The sequence below is a fragment of the Brachyistius frenatus genome, unplaced genomic scaffold (genome assembly GCF_029030835.1).
Source record: "Brachyistius frenatus isolate BFR_SWC_R1_liver_20210118 unplaced genomic scaffold, ASM2903083v1 Contig_3, whole genome shotgun sequence".
In the NCBI taxonomy this organism is placed as follows: Eukaryota; Metazoa; Chordata; class Actinopteri; family Embiotocidae; genus Brachyistius; species Brachyistius frenatus.
In genome coordinates, this window is record NW_027210602.1 from 9,428,717 (window position 1) to 9,449,212 (window position 20,496).

The 20,496-nt window shown below is 40.9% G+C and overlaps 1 protein-coding gene across 4 annotated transcripts in view; it reads right to left on the minus strand.

Annotated features, from left to right (window-relative positions):
- The window catches only part of cacna1bb (calcium channel, voltage-dependent, N type, alpha 1B subunit, b), a 174,833-nt gene that overhangs the window by 151,020 nt on the left and 3,317 nt on the right, over nt 1-20,496 (minus strand). For all 4 annotated transcript variants that reach the window (XM_069705695.1, XM_069705713.1, XM_069705721.1 and 1 more), the window contains exons 2-3: nt 20,389-20,494; nt 17,673-17,812 (exon numbers count right to left, since the gene is read on the minus strand). In XM_069705695.1, the coding sequence (XP_069561796.1) occupies nt 17,673-17,812; nt 20,389-20,494 (246 nt within the window). The remainder of the gene's footprint in view (nt 1-17,672; nt 17,813-20,388; nt 20,495-20,496) is intronic.

A 20,496-nucleotide genomic window follows, 5' to 3' on the forward strand; every position in this document is an offset into this window, starting at 1 on the left:
ATATTAAACTGCAAGCATCCTTGCCACTGCAAATAATATTTCATTTTACAAGCCATTGTCAAATAAAAATCAAGCCTAAATTTCCACAAAATAAATTCCTTACATCTCCAGTGGGGAGGGATTTGTTGCCGCAGATCTCTCTCAGGCAATGCCTGTGCTCAAGATGTGTACTGTTATAAGAAAAGCCTTGCTGATGACCGTTTGTAAAGTTACTGAAAATGAACCACTGAACCATTCCAGCAGCTTTACACAGTGTGGTTACAAACTCACTTCAAGAAAAGAAAAAGTGGTACATTCATCTTCCTGGATAGACACTACCAATATAAATGTCCACCAACAGGCATGACATTCCTGATCTTCTGAGATTTCTAATTCATTTACATATTTTAATTCACTTGGACCCACTTGTTAGATCCTGAAGGGTCCAGTTTTTGGGTGACCCATTGATCTTTCCATTACGAGCTTTCTTCCAGAAAAATCATACTATCTTTGTACACATCATTTAATGAGCATACTGCCATGAGCACAATCAAAGGCATGAACTCCTTTAACCCGATGGCATCGCACCACCTTGGGGCCCATTTTATAATCTAAAAATAGTGAAATATTTTTCTGCTTGAAAATTTAAAGTGTTTCAGACTCCCAAATGCTAATTCATTCATAGTTTGTGTTCAGTTGTGTGAGGCACAAGGACAAACAAGGTCGGGTACCCGATCGATCCTTAACATTGCCACTCTCAGAGTGTTAACAGGCACATTCAGTCGCCCACACTGCTGAGTAGACTTTTGGCCTGAGGCCCTGCCTGATCAGAGGGACCAATGAAGAGTAGGACATACTTAGCCGGCAGATTACTCAATAGATATTGCTAATTCTCCACTCAAACATGACCTAACCCAGTCTCTCTATAACCCTCCAGAGTCAATATTGACTGTAAATTGGTGAAATGTGTGATAACCAAGCTTGTTGTCAATAGGGCTTTGTTGCAGAATTAAAATGTTTGGGTTTTGCTAAAAAGGTACAAGTTTTCCCTGTTTGTTCAATTTGTTTAGATAAGACATGGAGTAATTAGGTGTTACAGAACATCAAATTAGCAACAGGAAAACATTAGTATGCAAACTGCAATAATAGTTGAGCAAAGCTGAAAATGGCCACTGAATTAATGAGTCTAAGGACTATATACTTGAGAAGATAATTTACTCCAGGGCCATCTGAAAGACCATCTCTGCTCATTAATGGAAACACAGTTTAAAAGCTATATTTTAATTATTTGCAAATACTAAAGCCATGAAGCAAAACGGGAAAAATAAATAAGACAGCAAACTGGGCCATTTACACTATAGTTTAAGTATTATTTTGGTTTAACAAACGTCCCTACTATATTACATTTCTATGTTGCTCAGAACCAAAAAGACACGCATACCAAGAATCCCCACAGTTAGTCATGTTGTCCCTGAAGCATGGTTGAAAAGGATTCTTCATAGGAAGCCCAAGCTGATCATCATATCAATAGACTCCACTGCCAGGATCAATAGCTCAAGAGCATAACGAGAAGGTAGGAAGGGAGGACCGAACATAGAATCTCCTTGTCTCTACACTACACTGTACTCTCAACTCCTGAACCAAAGAGTTGGCAGCACAAAGAATACAGTCACAAGATGTTGTTAGTTACAGAAGACTATTGTCAATGTGACATTAGGTAGCATTGTGTCTGTTCATTGACCTACAGTATCATAAAACCCAGCATTCACCAAGTATAAGGCAGCCCTCAAACTGTTGTTCTTACAACATTTTGTGTGTGGGGGCTTGTTTTTATATCCCAGTGGGGACTTTAACCTGAATGCACACCAGCCCTTGAGGACGTATGTCCCTACTGGGACAAAAGTGTATATGTCCATGGCTAGAGTCAGCTTTTAAGGGTTGAAGCTTGGTTTTAGGTTGGAGCTAAATTAAAGTTAGGGTAAAAGGCCAGGGAATGCATTCTGTCAATGAGTGGGGATGGTAAAATAGGTTTGTATGTGTGCAGCTTCAACAAGTCAGATGGACTGTGTGGATCATTGAGGTGTTTGTATAAGCACGTTTTAACTTGGATAGGGCCTGTTTAGGTGTTTTTAACTGCTTTAGTCTTTATGTTTAGATAGCCTAATGTCCTCGATACAGAACTGTACTTACAGACATGACATTGACATGAATGTTGATCTTATGTAACTTTTGAAATAAATGCAAATATGCCTATTTCCCCAAAATATTTCACAGTTTAGTGACAGCAACGTGAGCATAGAGGGTAAAGTGTGTCCATAAGTGTAGTGTGTAGTTTAGTTTTCAATTAGACGAGGATACCTACCTACCTACCTACCTACCTACCTACCTACCTACCTACCTACCTACCTACCATATCGAACAGGGATTTTGAATACATTTAAAATAAACAAATTCAACCTAAATAAATGGATTAACAGAAAGTTATGTAATGGAATACATACAGACACAATGATGTCCAAAGATCAGAGCAGAACATAGTGACAGAAAGATAGACAGATATAAACACACAGATGCTAGAGTAGACCGTACAGCCACACTGTCACGAGTTGTGTATCGAGTGACATGAAAGTCCACTTCAAATAGTTATATAAAAGAAAAAAAATGTTGCACTGATGCACACTCAGCTTCAAATGTAATATTGTCAGCAGTGAATGAAGTGCATGAGGTTAGGTATACTGTTTATTGTGGTTGCTAATCCTTCAGCACTCTGATCTCAACCTCTCTTATCTCCTTCATTTTCCCTCCTCTCCGTTGTGCCCTACACCTCTCTGTGTGTGACTCCGTCAGTTATTCCACAGCAAGTGAGTTTACACGGGGGCCGGGAAGGGTGAACAAACAGAGCGCCTCTCCAGTGAGGCGAGACGGAGAGAAGACGAGGTTGAGAGGAGGAGGCGAGCGCTTCAGCAGCGGCAGCATCCTCCTGGTAGATCTAATGAGACAGAAGGGAAGAAAAACCCGGAGGAGGAACGCTGTTTCTCTCACAGCACAGCGCAAACAAAATTCCCCACGCCCTCTGCTCGGCCCACAGCTGGAGGCAGTGGGCAGCGACGAGGCGATGCTCTCTGTGCCACAAGTCGCTCCATTACGCAGATGTTTGGGAATAGGAGGGGGACACCGCAAAGCCACTCTCCAGGCTTTTTAGGAGCCGGTAATACAGCTCGGAAAAAACAAAGGGAGCTAATTCATCCATTACGCTGGCAATATCTCCAATCGGGGTCCATTTTGTGGTTCAGCAGCTGCCCTTACCGGTGAACTTTGAAAGAGCAAGGAGGGGCATGTTGTCTAGTGGAAGCAAGACAAGGTTAGATAATTCAATATTCAGGTTGCTTTCCTTGTATTTGGATTAGAGAGGCCATGAAGGGGGTCAATACTCAAAACGGCAAAAAAGTTCAAGACCAAAAATCAAAGTAAATAGAGAAAAAACCTAGTATGGCTCCACCTGACTACTGCTCCCATCTTTAGGCTTTATTGTGATTATAGTGTGGAAGCCCTGTCATATCATATCAATAAGATAGCAGAAAGCTGATTGCACTAAAGGTCTGTCAATTAAACAGACATGCCCCCAAAAACACGTTTTGAGGCCTATTTTCTAATAAGATTATTTTCAGATTGACTGACAGAAAACTAACAAGAAGGAGGGACTTTAGCTAACAACACCAAGATGAGTAGTGGGGAAAAAAAGCCTAGACTTCTTCTTTCCTGATACAAGTTAAATGGGAGTCTTTGGAGCCAGGGTGACCTCTAGTGGCAGTCGGTGGTTTTGCAGCTAAAGGCACTTTCGCATTGGCCTAATTTTTTATACCTGCAATCTTCGTCCACTTTTATATACAGTCAGGTCAATGCCGATTAGTTAAAGGCTGCTTAAGTAGTTTCAATATGAATCCGAGGTCTACGCCCATTAGGATGCAATGACTGGAAGGAATCCTTAATAGAGCATGGCCAGACTCATATATTCACAAAGTGAATTTGGGTCTGGCAATGTATAATCCTGCCGGCAACTTTAAAGACCGGTTCATTATATTTTCACGTCCTTAAACCAATAAGAAAAAAATGTCTATAGCAACAAAGACAGCAAGAAGATAAAATGAAATACAACACAGATGACTTATGGCTGACTGCAGTTCAATAATCTGCGGCAAATTGACTGATATCACACCAACTCTCAGAGTTAATTTAAAAACTTATTCCAAAAATATTACTTCTTGTCTACAAAGCATTTAGGTTGTTACAGCTCTAACTGCCGGAGTTTTTGGCGAGCTGAATTAAATCTAACATTTGCAAGAAGTGAAAACAGATTGACAGCGACTTGGGGTAGGTTTAGTTTTTTTTCTTTTTCTCATTTTTATGAACGTTTTTCTGTTTGCATTACATATACATGAATACATGTTTACTTTTAGAATTCCTTAAAACTGTTCAAGATCTTTAATTCAGCAATAAGGTGAAACTGAAGTTGCTGATCATAGAATAAAATACACAAAGCTACATAAATCACCATTTACACCCTCCTGGCACACTTCTCTACTATAACAAAGTGGTGGAAGTGGTGGATGAATATTTTAAATATTTCATATTTGTCCAAGGTACATACATCCTTATTCCATCCACTCCTATAAAATCTTTAATGTTCTGCCCGTAACATGCCCGATTGTTCTCTGTCAGAATCTGAATGAGGAAAACTTGACTGTCCATCACAAGTTGATGTCTTTCATAAATGAAAACACACAGTACACATACTCTAATGGGTAAAACAAGATGTACACTGCTGCTTGTAAATGTCAAAGAACTGTAACCCATCAATCATTTTTACCTGATCACAGAGGGAACAGGACAAGTCGAGCCATTCATCAGGATTAAATATTTGAATGATTTTATTCAGATGTAGTTTCTCTGAAAATAACAGCTTTGCACTTCCTGAAACTGAGAATTAATACATAGAGAAGCTTCTCCAATTTGAGTGATGATGCACTTAAGAAATACTCAAGATACAGAAGTAAGGTGTGAGTAGTCCTGTGTCAGAGGGTACAGTCATGTCAACATCCTGCAGGCTGAAGAGTCATTCATGCTTCTTCACGTTAACATGTTTGACATGATAAACGCTGACGTTCTCTTTAGTGCTGCTGACTGCAGGCTTGAGGATTCAAAGGTCTCGGTTTGTTTACTGTGCGCTGTGGGAGGCTCGCAAACCCAGCGTCCAGGTTGTAAGCTGACCCTCTCTCACTGGAGGGCACCAAGAAGACTTATAAAACTAGGTTTGGTTCCTCCCTATAGATCTCACATCGTTTCATCATCTGTTTGACTTGATTTGTCTTTGGGCTCTCATTATTGAATAATTCATCTTTTGAGTGACTGTCTATTTATCATCTGTCTTATACCTGATTAAAATACAACACTGGCAACACTTGCAGACACGGTGAGGATATTGGAGCATATCTAATTGTCATTGGGTGTACTTTTCATGCCTCGGAGAGGCAAAACATCACACGGAGTATCCTCTGGTGGACTGATGGGTGTATTACAAGCTTTGGCTGCAGTCTTGGATGGAGATCATTTTCTCTTCTACAAATTTATAGAGAAAGTTCACTTAAATGTGCTGCTTTTCTGTGCTGTCCAGCATGACACAATACATAGGGAAAGTTCACTGCAATGTTTTAGAGAGCTTTGGCGAATATGACTGGACAGAAGAACTAAATCCTTCCCTCTTCCAGTTCATTTACCAGCAGTGGTTATTGTGACACCTGCACATTTTAAAACAGTTCTGATAACCTGTGAACTGTTTACAGTAAATACAAAATGTCCATCTTAATGCTAATCTCAGCATGCTAACATGTTCACACTCACTCAAAACCACAAATGGCAACCTCAGGATGGCAGATTAGAGATCACCAAAGCTGGGGTGATCCCTCTACTGAGGACTATCAATATATGTATACAATTTTATGTCAATCCATCAAGATGTTGTTGAGACATTTCAGCAGAAAAATTGACAGGCACTCATTTCCATGTTTGGAGCCGTGCTGCTACCACAGATAAAAACACCAAACCTAAATCCAGCCTTTAAAATGTGAGGATTTGCTGCCTCTCTTCCTTCTCTAGCATTTGAAATTCAGTGGCACTGGGATTTAGATTGCTCCTTGAAGAAAACAAGGACAGTGAATTCACCACCATGACACTTTGTGGTGAGCTCGTGGTGCTGAGAGCCTGTGATCCGCTTTTTACTTCTTTTTATTAAAGTTTTAGGCTTGAAACAAATCGAAAATGAATCCAGCGTGTGACACTCAAACATGGCTGTCACTCTCTCTTTTGTCTCACTGTTACAAAATGCAGCTGGAGTACCTGTGAAATTCCTGATGTGTGCCATGCAACAACACGCTGATTGTAATTAGCTCCGGACTGAATCATGTGTGAAGAGGGAAACCTGCCAGTCTGCCATCAGCTGTGGTGCAGTGCACTTCCTCTGTCTACAGGAAATGACAAACATCACTTTCAGCCACGCTTGACTGGAACCTCGACAACCAACCCAGCAGAGACAAAGTTGCGTGCGTGTTGCGTGTGTGTTGCGTGCGTGTTGCGTGTGTGTGTGTGTGTGTGTGTGTGTGTGTGTGTGTGTGTGTGTGTGTGTGTGTGTGTGTGTGTGTGTGTGTGTGTGTGTGTGTGTGTGTGTGTGTGTGTGTGTGTCTCAGAGAAAAAGCAGTTACTCATGGTTACTCAAGGTTTTTTTATGGCCATTTTCATGTGCCTCAATGTGTGTGAGTGTACTTCACTTACACACGTTGAACACATCAATTAGTGCGACAAATCTATGATTAATGAGAGATATAGTGTGTCTTTGTGCGCTTGCCAACTCCCCACTGAGCCAAATGAAGTCGCATTTGTCTTCAAAAGCATCTATATCATGAACCGTGCCTTTCTACTCGGGGCTGTGTGTCACAACCGTAGCAGATGATGCTAAATGTGAACGCCTTGCCAAGAAACTACCAGATATATGTCATCAGGATAATTGGTCAAGCCACCACATGTGAAGCCATCTAGCTAGAAGCCATTTTAGTCAGACATAAATAGGCACAATAGCAAAGGGACAGAAGCGAGCTGGATTTTTTTTTTTTTTTTTTTTTTTACACCCACAGTGTTATTCTGAGTCACCTAGGCTGACTGTATTTCTGTTCTCATGCATATTAATGAGCTGGGGCTTGCCTGCTGATTGGTGTGAGATGTCATTACTTAATTTGCTTAGTCAGTTATGTTTAAACATACAAGTGTCATATGTGCATTAAAATATAGGTTAAAATTGTCGATAACAGCAGTGTCGACCATGAACCCCAATGTTAGCACATGGCTGAGGATTTTTGATATTTCAAGGCTTTTTTTGACTTCATTTCCGGTCATCTCGCTGTCGTTGGATTTGTGATAAATCACATAATGCAGCCAAAATTCATTTCTAAAAACACATTTTTTTAAACTGCATTTACATAGGGCTTTTATAGAAAGTGCTTCACATTCCCTCTACATGCTCCCATTCAGGCACATTCAGTAGCAGTGACATAAAAGGTACAAGCCCACCACTGGGAGCACTATGGGTGTCTAAGGACATTTCAACTTGTAGAGAGGAGGAGGCAGCGAACCAAGCGCCAACACTGCAATTAGCAAAAAAGCTGCTCAAGATCAAGAGAAAAATGACAAATTACCAAAGAAGTATAGATTAGATGGATGCTGCTACGCAAGTTGTTGTTTCAAGACTTTTGGAACAAACAATTCCTAGATTGGTATATTTCTTGGATCCATGTCACAAACATTATGTTAACTTGTCTGAAAAGATCTAGGAGCTTCTGTTTTAACTAGAAATAATATTAATTGGACAGATAAATCACTTAATACTGATTTTTCAGGGTAAAATATTTCACTGTGATAATAACACTAAAAACAAGAAGCAGAAAATAACAATATGCCCCCGTCTGAAACAGCAATTTAAACTTCATACGGTCTGGCAAAGATGTTTTTGAAGAAAAACTGCTTTGAGATAAATCAATATGCAACAATTTCCTTCTATATTTATTGCTGGTCTCTGATCTGAACAGTGACACAAAGTATGTCACATTCTTTACGTCAAATCTAATATTTACATCCACTCGTGATTTACTTTTACTCATGTTTAAATAATCAGACATCTTGATAGTTGACCAAATCATTAATTATCAAAATTTAAAAAAAATAAAAACTCTAATTTAAATGTTAGATGAAACATGATCATGAAGTTTGAGATACTGTGAAAGACATTTTCCATCATTTTCATTTTTTTTTAGATTAAATGGTTACTGGATGAATTCAATAAATAATAATACTTCATCATCAATAATGAAAAGACTCACTGGCTGCAGCTCTCCTTTTGTATTCCCTGACCACATCTGTGAGCGGGAAGAGGAAGGAGCTGCTTTCCACCTGCTGCTCGCAGCTCTCGAGTGGCCACCGACAGACGGACAGAGCAGCGCTGCTATCGGTCTGCTGCAGCCCGACATCAGTGGCGCTCAGCCGGCCTCTGAGAGCACACAGTGTTCACCAGAGCACTCACCGAGGAGATTGCTAACTGGCTGGTATGGCGCTGAGAAGAACAGGCTGTACCGAGCGCACAACCACAACACAGACAAAACAACACAAATGCCTGGTCACTGACCACATCTGTCTGTACTGCAGATAGTGAAAGAAGGATCAATAACATCAGCACTAGGTTTCGAGGCCTCTCTGAGAAAACAAACACATCTGGATGAAAACTAACAAACACAGTCATGAGTGAGTTAAAAACTGATCGTGTCTGTGAATCTGTAAACACCTCACTGAAAGAAGCCCCTGCCACACAGATCTCTGCATGTAATCAATAAGTTTGTCCATCCTTTGGTACACTTGCAGCTCCCAGGATGCAGCTGAGTGAAGACAGAGCGAAGCTGTCCCGCTCTGAGTTTTACTTCAATTAGTCAGGATGCCAACTAGTAACAATACTGGGGAAAATAAAGGTGTTACTATGAACTCAGGTCTCAGCAATTAAGTACATGCACTGTTGACAATAGAAATTAGTCAATAATAATAATAATAATTTTTAACAGAATCTCGTGTTTTACCGTCACTGTCTTCTTTGAATAGCGATGTACAAAACATTCAGTTAGTGATATTAGTGATATACTGTAATTTAGTAAATAGCAGATTTTATTAAATAGCAACGATGCAAACAATTCCCTGTCACTAGTTACAGTGCTGCCTGTAACTGGTGACTTACGAGCGTGCGCTAACTCACAGATCCAGAAGTTCACCAGCCGGCCCGAACATAGCAGAGTGCTTTTCATATCCCACAGTGTGAGTTAGCTTCACTAAATTGGATGATAAAATGTTGAAAAATTCCAGTTTCAGCCACTTAGCAGAGGTGTAGTCGGGTGGAGCGGTGATCTTTCTGCATAAAATGCTGAAAGGTAAAAACATCACAGAGCACTGAAACAAGACCAGCGCTTTGTTCCAAATGACGTACTTCTCTTAGTACACTAACAAACAGGGCTCTTACATGTTTGGACTCTTACTTGTGTAGTGCAGGAATTGTTGTGTTTCAAATTGCACACTTTTTTTTTCTGCACTTAAAGGAAATGGCCTCAGCATATGAACACGTCATAATATCTGCAGCTTTAATTATTTTACACAGAAATTAACATTCATGCCCTCTGTTTAACACACTCAATAGACACACTGATCACATCGAGTCCAGCAGCAGAAGTGAAAAAGAAACCATTTTTTTTGGTGTTCAGGAACAGCTGCAGCTTCCTCAGACGCCTTTATTTTAAAATACTGTACGTCAGTGGCCCCGCCCCTTCCTCTACGCAGCCAAGATGGCGACCGTTTAGGGTGGGAAGTGTCCAACATTTCACACTTCTTTTTTGGACTGTTTTGAGTGCATCATCCTGGTACTTTGTAGTTCACTGCATGTTTCTGTACTGACAGTGTGAACACACTTATGCACTCAAAATAGTGAGTGTTAGTGCACAATTACACCGTTTGGAACACAACACAAGAGTCTAAAACCACACGAGTTTATGTTTTTTCTTAATGCATCACTTGTTCTTAGACAATTATTTTTATCTACATTATTTTATGTATACGTATTTGTAAATGTTTTCATATTGTGTATACCTTTTTTGTGTTTCTATGCTGCTGTGATGACAAAATTTCCCCACTGTGTGATTAATAAAGTCTATATCTAAATCTAATGTGGTTCTTTGAGCTGAATGCCACCAACAGCATGCTAAAATGTGAATACAATGTTTACCACAAATACACACCTGGAGCTGATTTGAATGCCATTAGTTTTGAAGGTTTTTTTTGTCAAAGTATTGGACAAAATAACATATTGGCCTGATGATGGCGTCACAATAAACGACGTGACAAACGTCCTAAATCTGAATCAAACTCAAAGATATTTAACAAAATGTGAAAAAAGAAAGTGACACATTTTACCTGGTGAAGAAACAGGGGTCATTGTAGTCATAAAGATTCATCCTCTGAGGATAATGACTGCCTGTAGAACATTTTATGACAATCCATATTTCATCCTGGACCAAATAGTTAGACAAACTGACCGACATCTCTAGAACCCTGCTGGGGCTAAAAATATAGAGGAAGAGATTTAGATGATGTTGATTCAACACTGAAGCCAAATACGATAAACTACTATTTCACCTCAAACCTGACCTCAGCCTTCTAGTGTGGTTTTATACAGCAGATGTATAGACATACATACGGATATAAACCGGCTCGTTTCAAGCACATGAGGAACTTCAACAAGTCCACGACTGTCAGACCTATGAGATCAGAGACACATTTTGGCAGATGTTCAAAGGCAACATTTATTCATTCTGCCAGTTGCAGGGTAGAAGCTAAAGTGACCCACCCTCTGTAGTCTTTGCAACTATACTTTGAAGCTTCCCATTGTGTGAGCCTGAGAGGCACATGAAAGGATTTCACAACTTTGAAGTCGACACGAGCACCGACTCTCGGCCCGACCACTTATGGCCGGGGCTCGTGAATCAAACACAAATAAATGAATAAAAACAACTGGTCTGGCTCCGTTTCCCTGGAGATGACAGTGGGATTATTGTTCTCAGTGACTTCACTCGGGCAGCCTCAAATTGCGGTTGCCATAGCGTTTGCACGGGCAGTAAAAGGCCATGTGAGGCTTTGGTCGATAACAGCAATGACTGACTTTCAAAGGCCAAGAGGCAGAGGAGGTTAACTTGACAACCACTGGAGGACCATACAGATGTTAATCACACACCAAGAAATACGTTGTACACATTAAACTACAAGCATTATATTTATTACAAAATTTAAATGCATCAGTTTTTTGCTGAGATCGAACTAAAACGCTGGCTGTTTCCAAAGGACTTCTTCAGTGGTCATTGACTCGTGGACGGTCCACCTGAAGCACTGAATGTTCCCATTTCTACATTCAAGCATTTGAATGATCTTTCTGTAGATTGACTCTCTCAACCAATCAAAAAAATATAACAGCAAAGGAGCCACAACCAGCGAAGCAATGAATAAATGCAGATGCCTACTTCTTCAGCACAAAGTGCTGTATGTGGCATCCAATCAGAATTCACAATACAAAAGTGAATGAAATTGATAATCAGCAATACAGATGTGAATACTGAATGGGGTGCATCCATCACACCTCATCAACAACACATCAACTCAGAGATACATGCATGTATGTAGTATGTCTACGTGTACATGAAGTGTTGGGTCCATTCTGTTGTTTTTATTCTTGGATCTGCTTCATCCATGTGTGTGTTCAGTTGTTGTAAACTAAATTTAACTAAATTTACTGGTCCCAACTAGACACCCTCTAAAATCTAACACATTTATTTCTTATGTTACAGTTTTGATCTGCACTGTCAATGTTAAATTAAAAAACATTATAAATAAAAAATCTTCTGAGCACAAATACATTTTCATATCTCAGAGAAATTCTCTTTCTTAATTGATTTTTCCAGTTTTGGATATAAGGTTTCATGACCTGAATCCACCTAATATTTCAGATATCGATAGTTTATTAAAAGAGCCATCCTCTAGCCATCGATACTAAATGTGATAGAAACAACGTGGACCCTACAATACTTATGGTGCCATCAGTCTTTCATTTAAAAGGTAAACTTTTGTCAACCTGGACTCTATTTTACACCATTTTAGGTCTAAGTGACTTATGGGGACGACAATTTTAGAAATCAGTCCAGCTTTGAGCAAAAGCCGTGAAACGAGCTGCAACATAAAACGGATGGTTTGCACAGCAACATGAGTGTTAGCATCCATTTGTAACACATCTAGCATGTACTACCTATCCAACAAAGGTAGTCCATGAAAGCTGTGCGGAAGGTTCGAACAATATGCAGTGTTTCCCACACATAGACTTACTTGGCCGAGCAACCGCCCGCGTATGTTTGGTGATAAATCAAAATAAAAAAAATGTAATCTGTCCGTGAAAACGACACTATCAACACGCTCGATTATCGGGTGGAAAATCTCCCCTCTTTCTCCTTCACCTGTGTCTATGTGAATATCACTGACTTCAACTTTCATTTTGTCAAAGTAGCTCTCAGAGGAAAAAAAAAAAAAAAAAAAGGTATAAGACCCCTGCACTGAGGTATGTTTTCTGTGCTCCAACACAACAAATTCTTCCTGACACTGTTGTCTCCAACTTTAACTCACATTTCCACGGTTTCTCCTCAGCTAGCCGGCTCAGAGCTCTATTGATTAGGCCTTCAGCAACCCGGGGAGATTTATTCTCTTATTAAGGGTTCCTAATGACTGATCAGGACAGATTAAAGGTCTGTCACTGCCTCCAGCTACCCTATCATTTACACCCTTTCATTAGGCTCGGATGGCTGTATTAACATAATTAGCCTCAGGACGGAGCACTGGAAATGTACAAGGATTCTCAACACACAGCACGCAAGGTACGCTACTGACTTCTGTAATAGAAGATGATTAATAGAGCAGAACAGAAAATATTTAAATTTCAAACATTATTTGTTATTATTTGTCTCTCCTCTTCCATTATTACATCTTCTCAGAACATACATGCTGAATTAGATTTGTGCCCAGGAAGATCGATAACCAACCATGACCAGTCACTTTTGATTTATTACTGTGCATTTTTAAGATACTTTTTAATCAATCACTCATGTAATGATGCAACTGAAGCAGCATTATATTTGTCTGAGGGTTACTCTCTTACTGATTTCTTAACCTCTTCCTACTGGAAAAAAACAACCTCTTTGTCACCCCTGCATCATCTACACCGCACTTAACCATGATTACGAACATTCATTCTCGCCTGCAGGCTGCTTCCTGCCTCTCTGGACCAAAGCAGAAATGCGTTTTAACACCCAGGTGTGCAGTAAAACCGGTTTAATCCTCTTGAACTGATCAAGGGAGGCTGGACAAGTGAGGACGTGGTTAATGTCTTCCCAGGATCAGACGTTGGTCTGACTGTGACCCACTGAGCCAAACTACACTCAGAGGTGACCTGATAGATTTCACGTTGATGTCCGGACACCTTTGGCCCATTGATCCCACAAGGGCATGTCAAGCAGAAAAAAACAAACAGCGAGTCAGACACACACACACACACACACACACACACACACACACACACACACACACACACACACACACACACACACACACACACACACACACACACACACACACACACACACACCGATTACATCTGGGCACATTATCTTCTGTGGCTGCCTGGCAACCAGACAGACACACACATACACAACATAATGGTTCATTTGTATCCAGCTGTGTCAGCAATGGGTAGTCAGAAAGGAAGCGCTAGAGTATTTGTCGAGCTTTAGTTTCTGGAAGGATGAAAAACCCTGAACATGACACACTATAAACAATATAATATTGAAATGTCTTTAGGCTCATTCTCTGCTTTGATCATTTAAATAGCTTGGTTTGTTTAAATCAGGACTTATTCAAGTTGTTTTTGAAATCTCCATATCATCTGAAGAAAACAAAACTGTGAGCACCGCTGTTGCTTTGGAATTGCAACACAAAGTGGATCACATGGCAGTGAAAGCAACTGGTCTGTCTTCCACATGAGCGTAGTGGGATTCAAGTGTTTCGCTCCGAGCGACGGGCCTGTGTCTGATCTCAGTCTTACATTTAAAGAACGCTTAGTTTCATCTTCCAACATGAGTCCTTCCAGGTACTGCAGGGGAACATTTAATCCAATCACACATCCAAACAATTTCCCTGCTTACACGCCGAGTGAAAGGAAAAGAAAAGGCATCTCTAAAACGTGCTGATTATAGCCTGACACATCTGAAATGTTTAAATTTTACACCAGATTTCAGACTGTGTTGGCTTCAAATGAATGAAAATGTTTATTTTAACAGCACTGCAGCCTTTCCTTCATTTCCGCTGTTGTGTTTTTATCATCACCTCTAACGCTGATGGTCACCGACCCTGCAATCTTAGCTTGTTTGTCATTCAATATCCAGCTTGATTTATTTGTTTATTGATGTTTTGAAAAAGCTATTATTTATAGCACAGTCCAGTCCTCATACAGCACTGAGGCAGGACAATATCTCACTGAGCATATGTTTAGCAGATCACATTTCTAACATGACTGTTAGAGTGACATTACTATCATTTTATGAGATGTATTGCTGCTTTAACTTAAACCTGCAATGCACAACTTGTGTCTCCCTCTTCTGACAGTGAACATCAAAGGCTTCATCGTAGCCTAACGTGTCGTAAAATGGCACGCACAACTCGCAGGTCAGGAAACAAGACGGGTGCACGGTTATGACGAGAATGAAAAAATAGCAGAATGGGGCCCTCACAGAGCAATATGCAACATTTTATCTTTGGCAACAAAAAAACCAGACGCATTTCAGCAATAATCCATCATCAGCGTTAACAATGCATGTGGAAATGACAGACAATATAGAAACAAAAGGGGACAAAATGTCAGATTAGCAACGAGGATGCATGCAAGTCCACCTAACATGGACCTGCCCTTTGGATGAAAGGAAGCTCACAAAATCTCATGACATCATATTTATCAATAACTGAAGTAAATAATGTACCCAAACCTGGAGACACATTAGGAGCTTTATTTAAGGTCAATGAAGTGCAAAAATGGCAGTAAGTGGAATTATAATCCTAACAATGGAAAATTATGTAAAAAATGTAATGTGGCAAAACTGTATCCACTCTTGCATTGTATAAGGAAAACTAGAGAATGTGGTGATGAAGATAAAACAATAGCGGGCACCAACAGCAGACGAAAAACACTATTATAAGAGCTGTATGGCCCTATTAAGAAGTCAAATAGGAGTTACCAAAAAAAGAATAATGATATTGAAAAGAAATATAAAAGATAATTTTAAAAAAAAATTAAAAAAATTAAAGGACATGAGAATAAAAAAAAAAGTTACAACACTGAAAATAAATGGGGACAAATAGCAAAGGCCAGGCTATATGGACATGTTAAATGAATTTGGGATGATCACCGTAGCCTTCTCTGTCACTACTATTGCTGCTGTGCAATTTTGGATAAATCATGGATAAATGAAAAAATAGGCGTCTCAGCCCCTGCAGGATGACCCGTTTCACCACCAGAGTTCAAACCATTCAGTCTGTTAACATTTGGAAATTCTAAAAGAGCCGAACAATTGAATTAATTTATTTCTATTCAAGTAACCATGCTGAACCCGAAACAAGTTGCCTCGGCCGACAGAAGTCTGTGTACATGCTCTGCCCAAACAGCATGTGAAAGAAGCATTCATCTAACCAGCACGGGACTGTCGCATCAGACACCAGATTTAAAAACTCTATATACTGTGAAATAAATAGTCTGCTCTATAAGTTAAAGTAAAAATCAAATCCTTCCTCACTACTGGGAGTCACTGGTGACCTGATCAACATGGATCACTACCGATGCAGCTTTCCAAGCTTTAGTGAGCTCCCCTGTTTCCTCAGAGTACACTAACACAGGACCGATGTACAGAGTGAGATGTAAATCAGCCGACCGGTGTGGGAAGAAAACATATTTCTTGGGGCATTTCCAGGTGTCCCATCAGGATGCACCTTCAGATGAAAAAGGTGAGGGTGTCTGTATGGCAGCATAAACAAACATAATAGTAATCACAGATTATAGACACCAACTGTTTTACTGGTGAAATATTACAGCAAAAAAAATGAAGCATGAAAACGCTCTCGTACAGGCGTAAAGTTGGAGCACTGATAAAACAGGGGGGAACTAGTGTCAAGAGGTGGCGATGGGACAGCCTCTTTAACCTTAATATATGAGCCAGTACAATAATCGAAAATCCAAAGGATTATGATAATAATTATGGGTACCATTTTCAAGCAGCTCTGAAGGACAACATGACTCTTCTCTGTTTTAGGAATAAAGGAAGATAAAAAATTAAAAAAAACTCTTCCACTGGGAGTATGAGGCATGTAAGATCTGCAGCAGGATACAGGAGGAAATGAAAGTTTGTTTGAAGGACAAATGAAACACATGAAAGCTCTCAAAAAAACTTTTTTCAGTAAAAACTTAAATCCAATTAATGCAAACCCAAGAACAGCTTATGAACATATTCATATTTCTTCTCTTCCAACCTCCAACCCACTACTATCAACGGTTAAAAGCGAAGGAGAAGGGCTGAACCGCCAACCAGACGAAGCTTGAGTGTTGCCGAGGTAGAAATCCCGGCGGCGTTGACCTAACCATTTGCTCTGTCAATGACTTTTCAGGACTATTTTCTGATAATAAGAATCACAGGCCAAATCATTTGCCTTCTAAGCCCCAGAGTCTGACAGCTTCCCCACCAGGCCGCTCAAAGGCATCTGTCACAGAACTCTGTGGTCCAACAAGTCGCTCTACGACTTGTTTCTGAAACAGACATTGTATATCAAATATGAAACATATATGGTGCTTTAAATATGGCGTGCAGACGAGCAGCTGGTATGGCTTTGGAGTAAGGCTGTGCAAGATGAGACAAATGTTTTCTGAAAATGTCTTAATTTAATTGTAAATTATCATCAACCTCACGCTGTACATTCCTCTGCATGTGTGCTTCAAGTGCAGCATCTGAATGAAAATTCTCCACAGCTCAGGAAAACTCAGGAGGTCAAAATATCTGAAATGCATAATGTGATTGGTTGATGTCTTTTTTTTGCCGTGAAAGTACACGTAAAAACACACCACTGATGGCCAAAAGTATGTTAATATCTTAACATCACCTATATGGGATGGTTGAACATTCCCAACACAAGTCAAGCCTCCAAATCAAATCTGTATGTGAACTGGTTGTCCTTAAAGTGTTCTCCGGCAACAGCGTTAAAACCAAGGACAGAAACTGAAAGGCCAAAGCAACAAATGTTCACTGTCACAGTGTGTTTCCCATCTTCCACAGGCGCGTCTTACTTGTTGAACAATGCTTGTATGTGCCAACTGATAGACGGTGATTCCACTATGCTCGCTCTCGGGCCGCTCACAGATACACAGAAAAAGAAACCACTCTCTCACTTATGGTTTCCATCTGCAGCTGACACCCAGCGGGCGAGGGACTCACCCTGTGAGGACGACCACGAAGTCCATTACATTCCAGCCGTTGCGGAGGTAGGAGCCTTTGTGAAATGCGAAGCCCAGGGCGATGATCTTAATGGCAGCCTCGAAACAGAATATTCCAATAAAGTAGGGCTCTGTGTCGTCCTAGAGAAAAGATGGAGAATCAGAGAGAGGATGAGATTGACAGAGGGAAACCTTTTTTGTTGTCGGTAAGAGAGTGTTTAATGAAGCGTTAAGTGAAATGGGAGGAGGAGGGGTGGTAAAAGAGAGAAAGACATATGGCTCCTTTCACTTCTTGCACCAGCATGAGCAGAAGTGCACGAGGAAGTACAGTCCTCTTCTTTGGATGAAAAGAGAGTAAATACAGTGAAAACAAATACAAATGCAGCATGATCTTCGTCTACGGAAATCAATGGAGGCTTAGGCATTTAAATAAATCAAATTAAATATTTAACCTCAAATGAAAGCAGACAACTACATGTGCAAAAACATAATTCTTCCACAAGGAATGACTTGTGTCAAATTGTCATCTTGATTATGGTCAGTAGTGTGAGACTGCATCAGGGCAGACATGTGAATGATGAAAGGGTAACCTCTGAGGGCTGACTCGATCTGATTGGAAACCCGACGATACTGCGTCCCGCCCACCGACAGCCGTGACCTGACTGCAGTGCGGGCCTGTCAATCAAACTGACACGCCCCCAAAAACATTACTTTTTGAAACTTATTTTGTAATTAATGACACAGTTATTTTTCAGATGGACGGCCATAAAACTAATGAGAAGGAGCGACTTTAGCTGACAACACCGAGATAACTCTTGGAAGAAATGTCTGAGACTATTTAAATGAGAGTCTATGGAGCCAACCTCTAGTGGCACTCGGTGGTGTAGCAGCTGAAGGCACTTCCACATCGGCATCGTTTCTCGAACTCTAACGCTACATCCACTTTTATGTACAGTCGACGACTGCCCCTCGAACGTAACATTAGAGCAAATGAAATGCACAGCGTCATCCTAACAGGCCAAAGACGGAAACGTTTGGCCGCACCCAGGCACTCCGACCATACGCGCACCTCACATGACTGGACATGATGTAGTTGGGCACTGCACTGTTCCCTAAATGTGTCAAAACAATCCATAGTGGGCCGCAGTTTTATCCTTCGCTCTGTGTGGCTGGGTTAACCCTGGGCTTCGCTGGAAGTAAGGGGAGCTGGATCAGACGTGTATGACACGACACTTTTCCCTTTGCCTCCATTAATATCTGCGAGAGCCTGGAGCGATGCACGAGGGCATGAACAGAGGATATCTCACGCCGACACAAACCTTTCTCTCCCCCCCCATCGATTTTTTTTTTTTCTTCCCTCTCTCTTGATCCCAGCATACTACAACTTGACAGACAGTGTCCCCAACCCCCAGCATCAGCCAGCCTACCAACATAAATAATCACATAAAAGCAGTGTGACAGGGCCGAGCGCTGTAAGAAATGTGACCTTTTCTATAAGGCTGGCTGGCTGCCTACAGTGAACGCCCCGCAATAATAGATATGTTAGACAAGAGTTATTGTATCAAGGGTGAAGGCTGTGGTGGTAAAACAATGACAATTTGTTATTATTGTTGGGAAGCAGATAAGCTGCTTCCGGCCAACACGAATCAAAGGAGGCTGCAACATTAAGAGACATTCACTGTGATATTGATTTTGGTGTCGTCTAAAAGGATTTATGGACAAAGCAATGGGCTGTCTTGTGTAATGACAGGGCTGCTGGGAAGTCTGGAGAAATGTCTATACTAGCGGTGCGTTAGCATCTATTATACATATATCTAAAACACTCCTGCATTATAAATATGCCTTCTGAAAACAGATAGGGAATTCTCAGAGGATCAAGGCGCTAAAAACCTGCAGTGGATGTTAAGTACCCTTACTGCGCTGCCTCTATCATCGCCTCCACTTACAGCACGCCTCCCAGTCTGTTGACAGAGCTTCATAAATAATAGCTGATCCCTTGTTCTAATTAAAAGGCATCTTGTTGTATTACATCCTCAAGGTGGAGGAGGCAGTGAGAGGATGCTTGTTCTCTTCCTCTGTGCAACCACTCTAATCACTTTCTCATGTGCTTTCAATGCTACCTTTTTTTTTGTTGTTTCCCTCGCTGTAACATCGTCACTGCTGAATTTGCATCGCAGCTGCCGAGATAATTCCCAACGAGAGCAGGTGGCTGCTCATGAGAGGAATTCATTGACTTTTTTTTGCGTCAAGCTGTTGCTCTTTGTAACACTCTTTGGCTCTCTATTTTAAGCCAAAACGCCCCTGAGCTGCAACACCCGCAAAAAAAACGACAGGAGCAAAGTGCTGAACTGTGAAGCCACATGCAGATTTTTTTTTTTGTTCTTTTTTTCCAGTGTATATGCCACTTGACCTCCGCGTGCAGCAGGCTCTTTTGTTTCTCTCCGAGTCTGGTTTAGCTGTGCGACATGGCTGCCAGAGTTCAAACGTTGGTTTTAAACTGAGTGCATGTGCGGGCGGCGGGGGACCCGGGAGCCCGAGCAGAGGAACAAATAACTCCGAGAAGATCTGCTAACCTATAATACGGAAGCTGGAAGAAGAAACACCAAACACAGTTAAACAGAACTCATGAGTGAAGAATTAATTGCACATTTAATTTTTGTAACGGTGAGATTTCTGACAGGAGACAGGAAATGAAGTGACCTTAGAGTTGCACTTACCAGTCGCTCTGACATGGGCGTCTTGTCGCTAGCGGGTAGATGCTGCTCCAGGGCCAACACGATGCAGTTGGCGATGATTGTAGCCAGGATCATGTACTCAAATGGAGT